This window comes from Cherax quadricarinatus, chromosome 34 (genome assembly GCF_038502225.1).
Source record: "Cherax quadricarinatus isolate ZL_2023a chromosome 34, ASM3850222v1, whole genome shotgun sequence".
NCBI classification, from domain to species: Eukaryota; Metazoa; Arthropoda; class Malacostraca; order Decapoda; family Parastacidae; genus Cherax; species Cherax quadricarinatus.
Genome location: NC_091325.1, coordinates 17,766,243 through 17,786,385, shown reverse-complemented (window position 1 = coordinate 17,786,385; position 20,143 = coordinate 17,766,243). Strand labels below are relative to the sequence as shown.

General features: G+C 40.5%; 1 protein-coding gene across 1 annotated transcript in view; it reads right to left on the bottom strand.

Moving 5' to 3' along the window:
* Positions 1-19,630, bottom strand: part of LOC128693654 (SET and MYND domain-containing protein 4-like) — a 97,720-nt gene extending 78,090 nt beyond the window's left edge. The window contains exons 1-2 of the mRNA XM_070091203.1: positions 19,514-19,630; positions 3,278-4,051 (exon numbers count right to left, since the gene is read on the bottom strand). Coding sequence (XP_069947304.1) covers positions 3,278-4,019 — 742 coding nt within the window. The 5' untranslated portion in view covers positions 4,020-4,051; positions 19,514-19,630. The remainder of the gene's footprint in view (positions 1-3,277; positions 4,052-19,513) is intronic.
* Between the last annotated feature and the right edge of the window lie 513 nt (positions 19,631-20,143).

Here is a 20,143-nt window from a genome sequence, read left to right as displayed (position 1 = left end):
CATTGACTTACGTAAAGCTTTTGATACAGTTGACCATGACTTGCTCCACGTAAAATTGTCACACTATGGTATAAGAGGGCACTCCCTCAACTACCTCAAGTCATACCTCAGCAACAGAAGCCAATATGTGTACGCAAATGGGGCAAACTCTTCTGCACAACCAATTACAGTTGGTGTCCCACAGGGAAGTGTCCTCGGCCCTCTTCTCTTTCTCCTATACATAAATGACCTACCAAATGCTTCGCAATTACTCAAAGCCACACTATTTGCAGATGACACTACATACGTCTTCTCCCACCCGAGCCCAGTCACGCTAGCCAATACTGTAAATACCGAATTACAGAAAATATCTACCTGGATGAGGACTAACAAACTTACACTAAACATTGACAAAACCTACTTCATTCAGTTTGGTAACAGAGCTACAGATGTCCCTCTTAACATAATGATAAACGGATCACCTATCACAAAGCTAACAGAGGGAAAATTCTTAGGAATCCACCTTGATAATAGACTCAAATTTCATACACATATACAACAAATTTCTAAAAAAATTTCCAAGACTGTAGGCATACTATCGAAGATACGGTACTATGCTCCACAGTCAGCCCTCCTGGCCCTATATCACTCACTTATTTACCCCTATCTCACCTATGGAATTTGTGCATGGGGCTCAACAACAATTAACCATCTCAGACCACTAATTACCCAACAAAAGGCTGCAGTTAGAATGATAACAAATTCTCACTACAGGCAGCACACTCCACCAATATTCAATACACTAAACCTACTCACCATACAAAACATCCATACTTATTACTGCACCTATTACATACATAGAACACTTAACTCTGATATTAACCCTCCCCTCAAACATCTCCTTGCCAACCTCAACAGAACACATGACCATAACACAAGGCACAGATCACTCTTTGATGTTCCTCGTGTCCATCTCACACTATGCAAAAACTCAATGCACATAAAAGGCCCTAAAATCTGGAATTCATTACCTGTAAATATAAAAGAAACACTACCTGTTTATAAATTCAAGTCTCTTCTCAAAGATCACTTACTCACCCAAAACCAAATAAATACTGAATAACTCAACCTTATAAATTGTATATCTTAAATGTTTCTCACAATTATATCACATAAATGTTAAACCTAAAACCCAATCTAACTTTACTATTTTTTTAAATAAACTACCTAACAGAATTCTCCATACGACTGAATGTACAATAATACATGCAACCATATGACCTGTCTTTGTAATACTCACTTGTACTTTATAGTAATCTGTTTACATTAATGTTTTATCACTGATTTCATCATTGCTTAGTTAATCTTAAGTTAATTTTAAGCCAGCCCGTAATGCTATGCATAGTATAAGTGGCTTTGGCATGCTGCTCTTATCTGTATTTTTTTTTTGTACCTCTGTATGTGTGCACAAATTGTAATAAATAAATAAATAAATAAATAAATAAATAAACTTAGTCCACAATTTGTAATAATTTAGGGTTAAGAATTAATCTAAGTTTGCCCAAAATGCCTAGCCATGCTAGGTGTTCTAGTGGCCCCCTCTGTAATTAGTATTTTATTACATGTAAACCACACAAAAACCAAAATCTGTAAACCCTGCATTGTAATCCTTATAGAGAATAAACTTTGATTTGATTTGATTTTGATTTGATGTACCACAAGCAGCCCTACTCACACTATACAATTCACTGATCTATCCCTACCTCACCTGTGCTATTTGTGCCTGGGCATCAACAACAGCAACCCACCTAAAGCCAATAATATCTCAACAAAAAGCTGCAGTATGAATTATCACACAATCCAGTGCTAGACGATGCAACCCCTCCCCCCCCACTCTTCAAAGACCTAAACCAACTCACTATATAAAATATTCACACCTACTACTGTGCAGCCAACATTTACAGAACAATAAATTCAAATATTAATCCCAAACTAAAACACTTTATTGATAGCTGCAACTGGACCCATAGCCATAATACTACACACAAAAATCTCTGTGACATTCCCCGTGTCTGGCTAAATCTCTTCAAAAATTCAATGTACATAAGAGTCAAAAATCTGGAACTCTGCCTGAAATCTCCAGCAGTACAGTGTTAGCTCAGGATACAAACTTAATTTGTTCCAGAAGGCTGTTCGAGTGCCGATATTGAATGAAATTGTTCCTGGAGAGAGTTTACCTGGAGAGAGTTCCGGGGGTCAACGCCCCCGTGGCCTGGTCTGTGGCCAGGCCTCATGGTGGATCAGAGCCTGATCAACCAGGCTGTTACTGCTGGCTGCACGCATTCCAACGTACGAGCCACAGCCCAGCTGGTCAGGTACCCATAAGGAATAATGCAAATTAGATTCATCTGTTTCAGACCCCCAAAAATACCTTACTAGAGCACTTACATAACCGTTTGAGTTTTGAGCTGTTTGTATCCCGAGGTACCACTGTACTATTTCGGTCAACATTTTCAAAACTATCATTAAAAAACACCTCTCCCTAATATATCCCAACATCAGCTAATTATGTGAAAACTACACATGCTTATTTTCAGTGTCAGGAACACATCTGAAACAAAATAGACTTATTCTACATATCTATAATTCTTCCAAAAACTATATAATTGATTGTATACCCTTCATGTTATTAATCAAACCTGTAATCCCTCTTAGCTAAACATGTTAAAGCCATATAGCATAAACTAATAAGATATTCAATTCTCTTATATTCATTGTAAACTAATTTCATACTCATGAACTCCTAATCTACATTGTAAACTCCTAATTTTATACTTACACTTACTCAAATAACTGCAAACATAAAATTCCTAAAATTGTTATTGCCTTCTTAAGATGTTAATCCTAAGTGTGCCTGTAATGCTCTGCTTATATAGGGGCTTTTGACACTGTAAACACATTGTAGCATACTGAGATAAAACCAATTCCATTACTAAATTACACTATTTGTAATACATACTGTTTTTTTTTTTGGTTTTTGCTGCCTCACTGTTATAAATCTTATTAATTATAAAATTTTGATTACCTAACCTTTGTAATGTGAAATAATGAACATTAGAATGCACCACTCCATAACCTGTGTCAATATAAAGCAGTCAGTAATAATGAGGATTAGTCTTCCGAAATGTCTAGGCAAGCTAGTGGCTTTCTTTGTACTTCATATTTTGTAATATGTAAACCACACATTGCAAACTTTACAAAGAAATAAAAATTTTGTATTCTAAATATAATTTCTTACCTGGAATTATATCTCTGTTGGCAATCATGTGTCGCCCTTGTGAGTGACTGTAGGCCAGCTTGACAGCACTGCTAAAGGATGGTATAGCAGGGTTGCACTCTGCTAATTTGGGGGGCTTAGGATTTACATAAGCAAATGAGCGCTGAGAAGAATTGAAAGCCATAGCTGAGACACTCATTGCCTTAGCTTTGCCTTTTGAGCTCATTTTCTGACACCTGTCTTTCATTTCTAGTAACTTATTTCTTTGTGATGCCTGAAGACATTCAAGTTCCAGGGCACGATCAATGTCATTAGAACATTTACCATATTGCTCCATGTCAAACAGCAAAACAGACCGAGACTCATAGGCTTGTGCCAAATCATCGTACACTTCATTATAAAGCTGTTTGACAGTGTCTTTAGTATTGTTATCAAAAAAAGAATTTCCTGTCATAATAGCTGGATGTGGTGCAGATAATATGGCTAAATTGTACAATTTTAATGCCTTATCTAAATTGCAAAGTTTATAGGCAATGTCTCCCTGTCTACAGTACACACGAGAAGAGTCTTTTGACTTGCTAGAAGGGAGCAACACTGGTGTCAGAAACCTATGAGCTTCATCCAGACTCCAAATATAATAAAACATTTCCTCTGTGGTGTACTTTGTTTCCATTTTACTTATTGCTTCCAGCAGCTTATTACTTTTCATTAACTCTCTTAGAAAGTTTTCTTCCAATTCTTCAAAACTCTGCTTGTAATCCATAATGATGATCTTACAACTTCTTGATGATCAATCTGTTTACATGAAAAAAATAAAACATTAAAAATAGATATACTATGTTTGCCTCAAACAACTATCAATTAGTTTGGAGTTCTAGAAAAGAGCTCTAAACACTGGATTAATGATTGAAAATAGATTTAGAAAGGATACAGAAAAGCACTGGCTCAGCAAATGATTTACTGAATAGTTCTGGACAATCATAAAACAGTAGTGCAGCATACTATAAAGATGTATGTGCATGAACGTATATATGCATGTTCATGTACAGTGTGTGTGCTTACACTTATGTGTGCATGTACACAAATGTGTGTGTGTGTATATGCATGTGCTTACACTTTTTAATGTGTATGTATGGGTATATGTACTTATATGTGTGTGCATACTTACATGTGTGTACTCACCTATCTGTACTTATGGAGGTTGAGTCACAACTCCTGGCCCCACCTCTTCGCTAGTCGCTACTAGGTCCACTCTCTGCTCCAAAAGCTTTATCATATCTCTTCTTAAAACTATGTATGGATCCTGCCTCCATCACTCTCTAGATTGTTATACTTCCTAACATTTCTGTGACTCATCTGAGTTTTCAGCTTCCAGTTGTGACTCCTTGTTGCTGTGTCCCATCTCTGAAACATCCTCTCCCTATCCACACAGTCAATTCCTCTCAGTATTTTATATGTCGTTATCATGTCCCCTCCTGTCTTCCAGCGTCGTCAGGTGTTAGTATGCACATATGTGCATATATGTATGTACACTTGTGATATATCACTGTATGTATGTACACATGTATGCATTTATACATATGTATGCTTGTGAAAGTGTGTACGATGGTGTGTGCTTATGCATGTGTGTGTATCTGTATGCATGTTTGTGTGTGTGAACATATGTATGCATATATATATGTTCACCTGTGCATATGAATATATTAGTCATATATATGTGCAGTGCATGTGTGTATGCATGCATGCACATGAATGTACAGTGGAACCTTGGTTTTCATGATTAATTCGTTCCAGAAAGTCTGATGAAAACCAAATTGAGCAAGAACTGAAGCAATATTGTAAATCCAATTAATCCGTTCCAGACACCCAAAAATATTAACAAAAAATACACTTTATAGAGAATAACTATAGTTTTACATACAGAAAACAATGAGAAATACATATAAATGACTAATGAAATGGATAAATGAACATTTAACATCACTTTTACCTTCATTAAAGACTCTTCTTGGCGTATGGAAGACGGCAAGGAGGGGAGAGGGAGGAAGAGAGGTTACTGTTTGGAAGGGGAATCCCCCTTCATAATGACTTCAGGTATCAAGGCCCCTATCTGGGGTTACTTCTCTTCTTTGTCTTTTACTGGCACTAGGACCAGCTTGAGAGTCACTGGACCCCTGTTGCACAATCAGTCCAGAGAGGTTTGTTTCTGGTGTTTCTATAAGATTTACCTAAAATGGGGCAATTGAACATGTTGCAGACACGATTTGCAACAGCTTGGTTAGGGTGATATTTCTTCACAAAACTTTGCAAGTTGTTCCACTTTGCACAAGTCCTTAACCCGTAAACAGTCCAAACGTATATATACGTTCACTACCCCAGTGCCCCGAATATTTTGAAAAATAAAAAAAATCTGTTTTTTTTTTTATTGAAAAAAGAGCACATTTTTCTAAATGTTATTGGATAAAACAAAAGATTTTTAGGGCTAGTACTTACCGAGATATGAGGCCGAGAAGTTGGCACTGGATGCTCACGTGACAGCAACATCGAGTCCTGCTGCCTGCAGAAGTGTTGCCGATATACCTTTTTCTATTTTTCATATTATTTTATATAATTTTTATGTTTCTGATAATTACAATTTATAATACTTCTTCTCATTTCATAACCAATCTTTGTTCTGACACTAATATTAGGTACTGAAATTGTACTCGAATTGTCACAAACACTCTGACAGGTGGACATTTGCACCTCCCTTGGTCATTTACTATTGTTTTGGAATATATACAAAGTATTTATAGGTCCCAGCAATGTTTTGGATATGTGGAAGTACATATATAATATATAATAATAATGAGGAGGAGAAGGAGAAGGAGGAGGAGGAGGAGGAGGAGGAGGAGAAGGAGAAGGAGAAGGAGAAGGAGAAGGAGAAGGAGAAGAAGGAGAAGAAGGAGGAGAAGAAGGAGAAGGAGAAGAAGGAGATGGAGAAGGAGAAGGAGGAGACGAAGGAGAAGGAGGAGGAGGAGGAGAAGGAGAAGGAGAAGGAGAAGGAGAAGGAGAAGAAGGAGATGGAGAAGGAGAAGGAGGAGAAGAAGTATAAGTAATAATAATAAAATAATAAGTTCCCTTGAAGCATGAGAAACAAAGTCCACCCTTGACAGTGACGTGATAAGATGAGATAACATTTGATATGAGCTGACGTTTGATGAGCATTCGCAAGGGTGCAGTGATAAGACTTGATAAGAAAAGATTAGTTTGTTTTCGCTGGTACACAAACATGTCTGTCTATTTCTGTCTGTCATGCTCCCTGTCTATCTGTCTAGCTCTCTGTCTCAGAGAGAGCCACAAGACTGCATCATCACGTTTACTCACATCTTCAAGCAGAGTATAGCACTTTGTCTGGGTTTTTTTTGTGTTATCCTAGGTAATTTACACTATGTATACTTGTATTTATGTGCACCTGTGAGACAGAGATAGACAGACAGATAAATAGAGACAGAGACAGGGATAGACAGAGACAGATAGACAGAGACAAAGATAGACAGAGACAAAGATAGACAGACAGAGATAGACACAGATACAGAAAGACAAAAGGAGACAGAGCCAGGCCGCCAGCAGCCAGCCAGCTAGCCTGCCTGCCAGCCAGCCGAAATTGTTTCTCTTTACTTAGGGCATAGGCTATAAGACATTCTGAAAGGGTGTTGCACAAATATTGCACATGGGTTATTATCAAGGTTTTTTGATATTTCCTCGACCACTTGTGGCCACATCCACCTCAAAGCCACTAAACTCAGGGTCAAAATCACTTTCCTCTTAAAATGGAAGTGTTAATACTACATGACATCAGTGAATCCCAGGTGTTTGCTGCGCTGTTTGCCCTAGCTGGCACTCATTTGAACTGGTGCTCCCACAAGGTACTAAGTGGTCCCAGATTTTTTTAATACTGCGCACATTGAGTGTTAGGACCCATTCTGTGCTGACAAGGCATCTCAGACCAGTCATGCCAAATTTGAAGGCAGGAAAAATAAAACGTGTATATACGTTTGGGGCACTAGCAGTAAAAATGTATACAGTGGACCCCCGGTTAACGATATTTTTTCACTCCAGAAGTATGTTCAGGTGCCAGTACTGACCGAATTTGTTCCCATAAGAAATATTGTGAAGTAGATTAGTCCATTTCAGACCCCCAAACATACACGTACAAACGCACTTACATAAATACACTTACATAATTGGTTTCATTCGGAGGTAATCGTTATGCGGGGGTCCACTGTATATACGTTTGGACCGTTTACGGGTTAATCACTGAAGAAGGCATATTCTCACAATGCTCACTCAATGAGAAACAAAGCCAGACTGAGTCAGAACGTGTGGGATGCTCCGTGTGGGCGCGGGGAGGCAGATGCATTTGGTACGGCAAACCACTGTCAACTCTACAAAAAACGAGCGGATGTACGAAAACTGGGACAAAATTGCGACAAAAAAAAAAATCGTCGAAAACCGAATCCTATGAAAACCAGGGCATACAAAAACTGAGGTTCCACTGTACAGTGGACCCCCGATTAACGATATTTTTTCATTCCAGAAGTATGTTCAGGTGCCAGTACTGACCGAATTTGTTCCCATAAGGAATATTGTGAAGTAGATTAGTCCATTTCAGACCCCCACACATACACGTACAAATGCACTTATATAAATACACTTACATAATTGGTCACATTGGGAGGTGATCCTTAAGCGGGGGTCCACTGTATATGCATCCATGCACATGAATGTCTATCCATCAATGCTCATGAATGTACTCACCTATTTGTGGTTGCAGGGGTCGAGTCTTAGCGTATGCATGTATATGCATGCATATCCGTATATGGATATGCATTCATGCATGCATATTTTGTGCAGTAGTATGATTATGCATGTTTGTGTGTATGCATGCATGCAAATATATGTATATGCAAGTAAGTTTATTCAGATACAGGTACATATAAATTGTTACATAAATTATCATACATAACATATGTGTAGATGCATGCATGCATATGTATGCATATTATCGAAATTTTTTACATAATTTCCTAAATATAGAACATATGTATATGAATAATATAATAACTGTGTATTAAAATGTGATGGTATTTGGACCCTACGAGAAATTTTGAGGAAGGGGGGTGTAGAATAGGCAGTAGGGATGCCAAGGAAGGGAGATGCCATATTGAATTTAATGTGTGCACACTGGTTGTTAAAATTGTCTAATAATCTGGTGTCATTGAGGCCATAATGGAGTGCTTGGGCCTGGATCTGTAAAAGGAACCCTTGTTAATGTCCACTACTGAAGAATTGGGACAGGAAATTTGCAGGATCTCAAGAATTACATGTGGATGACGAAAAATAAGGGATGCAACATCACTCACAGGGAAGTACACCAGTAGTCCTTGCATTTAGATCAATAGCTGGCCAATGTAGGGTCTAGGTGTTAGGCAGGTGTTCTGGTGTGCCATCTACAGTAACTAAATGGTAAGTGTTAATACCAATTACAGTGGACCCACGCCTTACGATATTAATTCGTTCCTGAGAGCTAATCGTATACTGAAATTATCGTAAGGCGAATTAATTTTCCCCATAAGAAATAAGGAAATCAAATTAATCCATTCTTGACACCCCAAAATATGAAAAAAAAAAATTTTTTACATGAAATATTAATTTTAATACACACAAACTGAAGAAGACATGCACAGTTAATACTCTACTAAGAATAGAATAGAATACATGACACTTCCCTTTATTGAAGATCTGGTGATGATTGATGGGATGGGAGGAGGGGAGAGTGTGGAAGTTGTTATTGTTTAGAAGGGAAGTCCCCTTCCATTAGGACTTGAGGTATCAAGTCCTTTTCTGGGGTTACTTCCCTTCTTCTTTTAATGCCACTAGGACCAGCTTGAGAGTCACTGGACCTCTGTCGCACAACATATCTGTCCATAGAGCTCTGTACCTCTCGTTCCTTTATGATTTCTCTAAAGTGGTTCACAACATTGTCATTGTAATAGTCACCAGCATGGCTTGCAATAGCTGTGTGAGGGTGATTTTCATCCATAAAGATTTGCAGTTCAACCCACTTTGCACACATTTCTTTGATCTCTTTTTTCAATTCCATACTAATTCTCACCCTTTTTACCATAGGGATGGCACTAGAAGCTTTCTTGGGGTCCATGGTGACTTATTTTGCAGTTACAAGCACTAAAAACACTGGGATAATGTGAAATGTACCGAATGTATGCGTAGATGCCACCACACTGGCTGGCTTGTAAACACTGGCGCTGAGGCCACGCCTGGGATGCATCCTTGACGAATCACGTAAGGCAAATTTTTTAGCCCGAGGCGAGGCAAAATTTTTGTGTTAAAATGTATCGTATGGCGGATTTAATGTAACGCGATGCCATCGTAAGGCAGGGGTCCACTCTATATTTGTTGTTCCCGGCAAGCATAATCCTATAGAGTCCACATAGCTTTAATTACCAGAGTAGCTGGTTGTAGTATTAATGGATTTGTGTAATTATTATATAAATTGCTAAGCCCAATGAGGCTAGGATTGTAATTGCTATAATTGTTAATTTGCTAAGCCCAGTTAGGGCTAGGAATGATAATTGTCTTCTTTCTGATTATAATAATTAATTATTTTGCTAAGCCAGGAAATATTTGGCTTATAATAATAGTAGTTACAATTAATTTTGCTAAGCCAGGAAATATTTGGCTTATAATAAAAATAATTATAATTAATTTGCTAAGCCAGGAAATATTTGGCTAGGATATTTGGTTCATATAATAATAATTATAATTAATTTGCTAACTCAGGAAATATTTGGCTAGGATATTTGGTGCATATTGTAATAAATGCCTGGAATTGGTGGCAGAAGAAAGTGTGAATAAGGTTAATTTAGAATTATATTTGGAATCATTTGAGAATAGGTATGTCATATAAATAATATTACACAGAGTATGAAGGTAATCTGCTAGTGAATTGTGCAGATGATAATTAAAGGGAATTAATTAATTAATATTATGACTGGAAGAGAAAATACTATAATGTATAAGTGAGGTATTAAATAAATTAAAATGTGTAAGTACTGCAGTGGAGCAGTTTAGTAGTGTAAATACCAAACTCCCAGAGTTATGTCTACAACATTTCATCCAGGAAACAGCTGGGAGGAATTCTGGTCAGTATTTAAGGCTGCTGTACATGTTAGGAATGACCTAGCAGATGTCACAAAATTATTTTATCTCAAAGGATCCCAATGGAAATATAAGTCACTCTGACTCTTTTGGGTTATCCTAGGTTCTCTACACATATGCTGCTATGTATGATAATCTATGTAACTGTATTTGTGTATACCTGAATAAACTTACTAAGGGCAGGTCAGAAGTGATGCTTATGCCCTGATTCAAGGGTTCCAAAATATTGACTAGTTACCTGGAGGCAGTTGATTTGTTAGTGACCTATGGTAATAGGGAGCAAAACAGGTTAGACCTAGTAAATACTGTGATTAATTTAAAAATGCCAGAACACAATTACCACAATTTGCAACAATTTAGAGTCAAACTAGAAGCACTCTTAAATCCTCGAGTAACAGGTTTGATTTGGGTGAATTGTTCTGTGGTGCAATGGGGCAACCAAGAACAAGGATGAGAGCCACGGGTCTAATGGACGAATCTGGAAGGGAGGATTGGGAGGCAGAGCTCAAAAAAAAAAAAAAAAGGGAGGAAGACTGGGGAAGGAAGCTAGACGAGCTTGCAAGGAAGATGGAGGAGAGGTTAGCTGCAGAGAGCAGAATGTGGGAGCAACATGCCAAGATACAGAGCTTAGAAGAGGAGCTGAGAAATCTGAAATAGCCTAGAGTAAAAAATACAGATGTAGCATCAGGAATATCTACATCAGACACAGACAAAGGGTCTGGAGGGAGCAAGGAAGCTATATCATATGCAAAGGTCCTGTCAGACCCACACGGGGCAAGACAAAGACAGGGAGCACACTAGGACCAAATGAGAGGTCGGAAGACATTGAAGGAACTAGGACATATGCAGGGACTCTACCAGACACTTGTGGGGGCCAGGAACAGGTGAGCAGGAAAGACAAACCAATGAGCATAGGGGCCACAGCTAAGGAAGGGATTGAAGGAATGCTTCACGGGAAGGAACTACAACACTTCAGAGGACGCAATGGGAGACACAGTGGAAGGAAGAAAGGGAGAGATCAGTTTTTGTCTATGGGCTCCAGGAAGCCGAAGGGGAAACCTATGATGAAAGAAAACAGGAGAAAAAAGCGATTGAAGGTATCATGAAGGTGATAGGCGAGGGTGATGTGACCCAGGTGGCAAATTTTCGGAGAATTGGGTGGTTTGCAAAGAGAAGCGAACGGCCTCTCAAAGTAATTTTCAAGGCAGAATCAACTCGAACCATGATCCTGCAGGAGAAAGCACATCTGAGAGACAAACTGGAGTTCCAGGGTGTGTACCTTGATCGAGACAGAACACAGGAGGAAAAGATGATACTGAAAGAGAGTGCAAAAATGAAAGGAGGAACGGGAGGAAACGACAAAGAAAAGCATAACCCAGGCACAGGTGGAAGGGCAAGCACGCCCCCCAGGAACACCCACAGAAGGACCCCAACCACGACACCCCCAAGGCAACTGAACAATCTAAACCAACAATCACACCCTAATCCCTCTGTCCCCACCCTCCACACCATGAACCCTACCCCTACAACAACCCTATATGGGAACTCTGCCCCACCCTTACTGCAACCCCCCACAGGTCCCTGCCAGGGCTCCTGCTCTCCCAACCCCAATATTTCCCCAGGAGTTTACCAGGACCACAGTTTGTTTTAGAACAGAAGTTGAAGGTTTGGTACACAGATGCGGATGGATTAACAAATAAATATGAGGAGTAGCAAGAAAGAATGAGAAGTCCCCAGACATAGCAGTTACAGAAACGAAACTCACTGAGACAATAACAGATGCAATCTTCCCACTAGGATATCAGATCATGAGGAAAGATAGAAGGGGGAAAGGGGGAGGAGGGGTTGCACTGCTTGTAAAAAAAAAACTGATGGAAATTCAAGAAAATGGGAGGCATAGACGAGATTGGAGATAGGGACTACATAGTAGGTACACTTCAGTCTGGGGAGCACAAGGTAGTCATTGGAGTGATGTATAATCCACCACAGAACAGCAGGAGGCCAAGAGAGGAATATGAAGAGAGCAACAGAGCAATGGTAGACACACTTGCTGAGGTGGCAAGAAGAGCTCACTTGAGCAGAGCAAAGTTGCTGGTTATGGGCAATTTCAACCACAGGGAGATTGACTGAGAAAACCTGGAGCCACACGGGGTCCCAAAACATGGAGAGCCAAGATGATGGATGTGGTACTGGAAAACCTCATGCACCAACATCTTAAGGACACTACCAGAGTGAGAGAAGAGGACGAAGCAGCAAGACTGGACCTTGTGTTCACCCTGGGCAGTTCAGACATTGAGGACATCACATACGAGATTCCCCTAAGAGCTAGTGACCACGTGGTTCTGTGCTTTTAATACATAGTAGAGTTACAAATGGAGAGGGTAACAGGAGTTGAATGGGAAAAGCCAGGCAATAAAAGAGGGGACTACATAGGTTTGAGGAACTTCCTGCAGGAGGTTCAGTGGGACAGAGAACTGGTAAGAAAGTCAGTAAATGAAATGATGGAATACGTAACAACAAAATGCAAGGAGGCAGAGGAAAGGTTTATTCCCAAGGGCAACAGAAACAATGGAAAGACCAGAATGAGCCCCTGGTTTACCCGACAGTGTAAGGAGGCAAAAACTAAGTGCAATAGAGAATGGAAAAAGTACAGAAGGCATAGAACACATGGAAATAGGGAGATCAGTCGCAGAGCCAGGAACGAGTATGCACAGGTAAGGAGGGAGCCCCTGCGACAGAATGAACATAACATAGCATCAAAAGCCATGACTGACCCGAAACTATTGTATAGCCACATCAGGAGGAAGACAACAGTCAAAGACCAGGTGATCAGACTGAGGACAGAAGGTGGGGAACTCACAAGAAATGATCAGGAGGTATGTGAGGAGCTAAACAGGAGATTTAAGGAAGTTTTTACAGTAGAGACAGGAAGGGCTCTGGGAAGACAGCACAGAGGGGGAACATCAGGGATGCTAACAAGTGTTGGATGACATACGAACAATGGAGGAGGAGGTGCAGAAGCTGCCAAGTGACCTTGATACCTCAAAGGTGATGGGACCGGGCATCTCCCCATGGGTCCTTAGAGAAGGAGCAGAGATGCTGTGTGTGCCCCTAACCACAATCTTCAATACATCCCTTGAAACTGGGCAACTACCTGAGATATGGAAGACGGCAAATGTAGTCTCCATTTTTAAGAAAGGAGACTACCTGACAGGCAGGCAACAACGAGTCATGGTATGTGAAGAGGTATCACAGTGTGCGCCTGTGACGAGTGGGGTCCCACAGGGGTCAGTTCTAGGACCAATGCTATTTTTGATATATGTGAATGACATGATGGAAGGGATAGACTCTGAAGTGTCCCTATTTGCAGATGATGTGAAGCTGATGAGAAGAATTAAATCAGATGAGGATCAAGCAGGACTAAAAAGAAACATGGGCACCTGGAGTTTACCTGGAGAGAGTTCCGGGGGTCAACGCCCCCGCGGCCCGGTCTGTGACCAGGCCTCCTGGTGGATCAGAGCTTGATCAACCAGGCTGTTGATGCTGGCTGCACGCAAACCAACATACGAGCCACAGCCCGGCTGGTCAGGAACCGACTTTAGGTGCTTGTCCAGTGCCAGCTTGAAGACTGCCAGGGGTCTGTTGGTAATCCCCCTTATGTATGCTGGGAGGCAGTTGAACAGTCTCGGGCCCCTGACACTTATTGTATGGTCTCTTAACGTGCTAGTGACACCCCTGCTTTTCATTGGGGGATGTTGCATCGTCTGCCAAGTCTTTTGCTTTCGTAGTGAGTGATTTTCGTGTGCAAGTTCGGTACTAGTCCCTCTAGGATTTTCCAGGTGTATATAATCATGTATCTCTCTTGCCTGCGTTCCAGCGAATACAGGTTTAGGAACCTCAAGCACTCCCAGTAATTGAGGTGTTTTATCTCCGTTATGCGTGCCGTGAAGGTTCTCTGTACATTTTCTAATTCAGCAATTTCACCTGCCTTGAAAGGTGCTGTTAGTGTGCAGCAATATTCCAGCCTAGATAGAACAAGTGACCTGAAGAGTGTCATCATGGGCTTGGCCTCCCTAGTTTTGAAGGTTCTCATTATCCATCCTGTCATTTTTCTAGCAGATGCGATTGATACAATGTTATGGTCCTTGAAGGTGAGATCCTCTGACATGATCACTCCCAGATCTTTGACGTTGGTGTTTCGCTCTATTTTGTGGCCAGAATTTGTTTTGTACTCTGATGAAGATTTAATTTCCTCGTGTTTACCATATCTGAGTAATTGAAATTTCTCATCGTTGAACTTCATATTGTTTTCTGCAGCCCACTGAAAGATTTGGTTGATGTCCGCCTGGAGCCTTGCAGTGTCTGCAATGGAAGACACTGTCATGCAGATTCGGGTGTCATCTGCAAAGGAAGACACGGTGCTGTGGCTGACATCCTTGTCTATGTCGGATATGAGGATGAGGAACAAGATGGGAGCGAGTACTGTGCCTTGTGGAACAGAGCTTTTCACCGTAGCTGCCTCGGATTTTACTCTGTTGACGACTACTCTCTGTGTTCTGTTAGTGAGGAAATTATAGATCCATCGACCGACTTTTCCTGTTATTCCTTTAGCACACATTTTGTGTGCTATTACGCCATGGTCACACTTGTCGAAGGCTTTTGCAAAGTCTGTATATATTACATCTGCATTCTTTTTGTCTTCTAGTGCATTTAGGACCTTGTCATAGTGATCCAATAGTTGAGACAGACAGGAGCAACCTGTTCTAAACCCATGTTTCCCTGGGTTGTGTAACTGATGGGTTTCTAGATGGGTGGTGATCTTGCTTCTTAGGACCCTTTCAAAGATTTTTATGATATGGGATGTTAGTGCTATTGGTCTGTAGTTCTTTGCTGTTGCTTTACTGCCCCCTTTGTGGAGTGGGGCTGTCTGTTGTTTTTAGTAACTGTGGGACGACCCCCGTGTCCATGCTCCCTCTCCATAGGATGGAAAAGGCTTGTGATAGGGGTTTCTTGCAGTTCTTGATGAACACGGAGTTCCATGAGTCTGGCCCTGGGGCAGAGTGCATGGGCATGTCATTTATCGCCTGTTCAAAGTCATTTGGCATCAGGATAACATCGGATAGGCTTGTGTTAATCAAATTTTGTGGCTCTCATAAAAAATTCATTTTGATCTTCGACTCTCAGTCTGGTTAGCGGCTTGCTAAAAACTGAGTCATACTGGAACTTGAGTAGCTCACTCATTTCCTTGCTGTCATCTGTGTAGGACCCATCTTGTTTAAGTAGGGGCCCAATACTGGACGTTGTTCTCGACTTTGATTTGGCATAGGAGAAGAAATACTTTGGGTTTCTTTCGATTTCATTTATGGCTTTTAGTTCTTCCCGCTATTCCTGACTCCTATAAGATTCCTTTAGCTTAAGTTCGATGCTTGCTATTTCTCTGACCAGTGTCTCCCTACGCATTTCAGATATATTGACCTCTTTTAGCCGCTCTGTTATTCTTTTCCGTCGCCTGTAAAGGGAGCGCCTGTCTCTTTCTATTTTACATCTACTCCTCCTTTTTCTTAGAGGAATAAGCCTTGTGCATACATCGAGTGCCACCAAGTTAATCTGTTCTAGGCATAAGTTGGGGTCTGTGTTGCTTAGTATATCTTTCCAGCTTATATCGGTTAGGACTTGGTTTACTTGGTCCCACTTTATGTTTTTGTTATTGAAGTTGAATTTGGTGAATGCTCCCTCGTGACTAGTCTCATTATGTCGGTCTGGGGCTCCACACATACATGTCTGAACCTCAATTATGTTGTGATCTGAGTATATTGTTTTAGATATGGTGACATTTCTTATCAGATCATCATTGTTAGTGAAGATGAGGTCTAGTGTATTCTCCAGTCTAGTAGGCTCTATTATTTGCTGGTTTAAATTGAATTTTGTGCAGAGATTTAAAAGCTCGTGTGAGTGTGAGTTTTCATCAGAGCTGCCTCCTGGTGTTATTACTGCAACAATATTATTTGCTATATTCCTCCATTTTAGGTGCCTTAAGTTGAAATCCCCCAGGAGCAAGATGTTGGGTGCAGGAGCTGGAAGATTTTCCAGACAGTGGTCAATTTTTAACAGCTGTTCCTGGAATTTCTGGGATGTTGCATCCGGAGGCTTGTAGACTACCACAATGACTAGGTTTTGGTTCTCGACCTTTACTGCTGACACTTCCACTACATCATTTTAGGCATTAAGCAGTTCTGTGCAAACAAGTGACTGGACATGTGGTCTAGAAACTGGCTTCTCGAATTCAACCCTGCCAAATGCAGTCATGAAGAGGGGGGAAGGGCAAAGAAGACTGCAGACAGAGTATAGGCTAGGTGGACAAATACTACAGACCTCACTCAAGGAGAAAGATCTTGGGGTGACCATAACACCGAGCACGTCTCCCGAGGCACACATCAACCAGATAACTGCTGCAGAATATGGGGGCCTGGCAAACCTGAGAATAGCATTCCGATACCTTAATAAGGAATCGTTCAAGACACTGTACACTGTGTACGTTAGGCCCATAGTGGAGTATGCAGCACCAGTTTGGAACCTGGTCAAGCACGTCAAGAACTTAAGAGAAAGTACAAAGTTTGCAACAAGGCTAGTTCCAGAGCTCAGGGGAATGTCCTACGATGAAAGGGTGAGGGAAATCGGACTGACGACACTGGAGGACAGAAGGGTCAAGGGAGACATGATAACAACATACAAGATACTGCGGGGAATAGATAAGGTGGACAGAGACAGGATGTTCCAGAGATGGGACACAGAAGCAAGGGATCACAACTGGAAGCTGAAGATTCAGACGAGTCACAGGGATGTTAGGAATTATTTCTTCAGTCATATAGTAGTCAGAAAGTGGAATAGCCTAGCAAGTGATGTAGTGGAGGCAGGAACCATACATAGCTTTAAGACGAGGTATGACAAAGCCCAGGAAGCAGAGAGAGGACCTAGTAGCGATCAGTGAAGAGGCGTTGCTAGGAGCTGAGTCTCGACCCCTGCAACCACAATTAGGCGAGTACAGTTAGGTGAGCACACACACACACACACACACACACACACACACACACACACACACACACACACACACACACACACACAGCACCTGTTTGGAACCCGCACTTATCAAGCACATCAAGAAAAGAAATTAGAGAAAGTGCAAAGGTTTGCAACAGGGTTAGTTCCAGAGCTAAGGGGAATGACTTACGAGGAAAGGTTAAGGGAAATCGGCCTGCCGACACTGGAAGACAGGAGGGTTAGGGGAGACATGATAACGACATACAAAATGCTGCGTGGAATAAACAAGGTGGACAGAGACAGGATGCTCCAGAGAGGGGACACAGAAACAAGGGGTCACAACTGGAAGTTGAAGACCCAGATGAGTGAAAGGGATGTTAGGAAGTGTTTCTTCAGTCATATAGTATTCAGGAAGTGGAATAGCCTAGCAAGTGAGGTAGTGGAGGCAGGAACCATACATAGCTTTAAGATGAGGTATGATAAAGCTCATGGAGCATGGAGAGAGAGGACCTATTAGCATCCAGTGAAGAGGCGGGGCCAGGAGCTGAGTTTCGACCCCTGCAACCACAATTAGGTGAGTACACACACACAAATATATATATATATATATATATATATATATATATATATATATATATATATATATATATATATATATATATATATATATATTTATATATGCAATAAGATCACAGTAAATAGGTGATTTTAAAATATGCGAAACAACCACTGTGAAAGAGTAGTGAAATTCCAAGCGTTTTCGTGACTACTCACATTGTCAAGGAACAATGACTAAGACTATGATAGTTCCTTGACAATGTGAGTAGTCACGAAAGCGCTTGGAATTTCACTCCTCTTTCACAGTGGTTGTTTTACATATATATATATATATATATATATATATATATATATATATATATATATATATATATATATATATATATATATATATATATATATATATATATATATATATATATATATATATATATATACGCAATAAGATCACAGTAAACAGGTAACATCACAATATACAAAAAAAAAAAAAAAACTGAAAAATAGTGAATCTCCAAACGCTTTAGTGATTTCTCACATCAAGGAACTGATAATGTGAGGAATTACTAAAGCGCTTGTGAGTGTTTACCTGGAGAGGATTTCGGGGGTCGACGCCCCCGCGGCTCAGTCTGAGACCAGGCCTCGTGGTAGATCAGGGTCTGATCTAACAGGCTGTTACTGTTAGCCACACGCAAACTGAAGTACGAACCACAGCCTGTAGGTGCTTATCCAGTGCCTTCTTGAAGACAGCTCTATGAACCAATATATAATTTAAAATATTTCCGAAAACTCATTGGAACTTCTAAATTTACTTTATACTTACCCCTTGGTTATATTATACAGTATAACCTTGGTTATACTATACAGTATAACCTAGGGGTAAATATTAATTAAATTTAGAAGCTCCAATGAGTTTTCGCGAATATTTGTTTTCACAAATATAATGTTCTACTAGTTCCAAAATACCAATGTGAAAAAAATAATTGCAAGTACCTAAAGTCGGTACCTGACCAGCCGGGCTGTGGCTCGTACGTTGGATTGCGTGCAGCCAGCAGTAACAGCCTGGTTGATCAGGCTCTGATCCACCAGACCTGGTCACAGACCGGGCCGCGGGGGCGTTGACCCCGGAACTCTCTCCAGGTAGGTGACAAATTATATTCATAGTAAGAATGATAAAAATGTCTACTAGCTCCCGACGAACGAGTTGTAATTAGACTTAATCCAGGAAAGGGATGAATAATGTTATATCCTTGGATCAAAAGCCTTTCCTAACATCTCGGCTCCCTTTTACCACTTGAAGGGACTTGAGTTAATGTATCTATAAGAAATATGGCCAAATAATATATACCCAACCTTCAAGACGAATACTGGGACACATCTATGCACTACAAATGTCACCCGATAATCAATATAATGACAGCTGCAATAGAGCCAGAGTCTTACCTTCAACGAACTACTGATACTGACAGGTACAGGACCAAGGTGGAGTGAGTCGGTGGCTGCCTCGTCCCAGTAAACCTACCACGTCCAGAACCCGTCCAATAAGAGTTGACGACTCGCAGTTTATTGCTTGTATTTGTTCGAGATTATATATATATATATATATATATATATATATATATATATATATATATATATATATATATATATATATATATATATATATATATATATATATATATAAATAAGGTAGTCATTTCGTGAGTGTTCTGAGATGTTAAGTACTGACTCTTTTTTCCACTTTCATTGTTATTAAGTATACCGTTATGTTATAATATTGTGTCGTCACTGCCACCAGCAGTACTTATTGCTTCTCACAGTGTGTAACAAACAGGTCTCTGCCGCTGTATACATACATCTAACACGCACCCACCCATCCACCCACACACGCACCAACCCATCCACTCACCCACCCACACGCCACTCAACTCACCTACCCAGCCACTCATATGCCCACACACACGCTCATCCATCCATGTCTTGAAACCCATGTCTTAAATCCATGTCTTGAACGAACCCTTGTCTTGAAACCCAGGTCTAGTTAGTTTAATATGTTTATTATGCACCCCATAC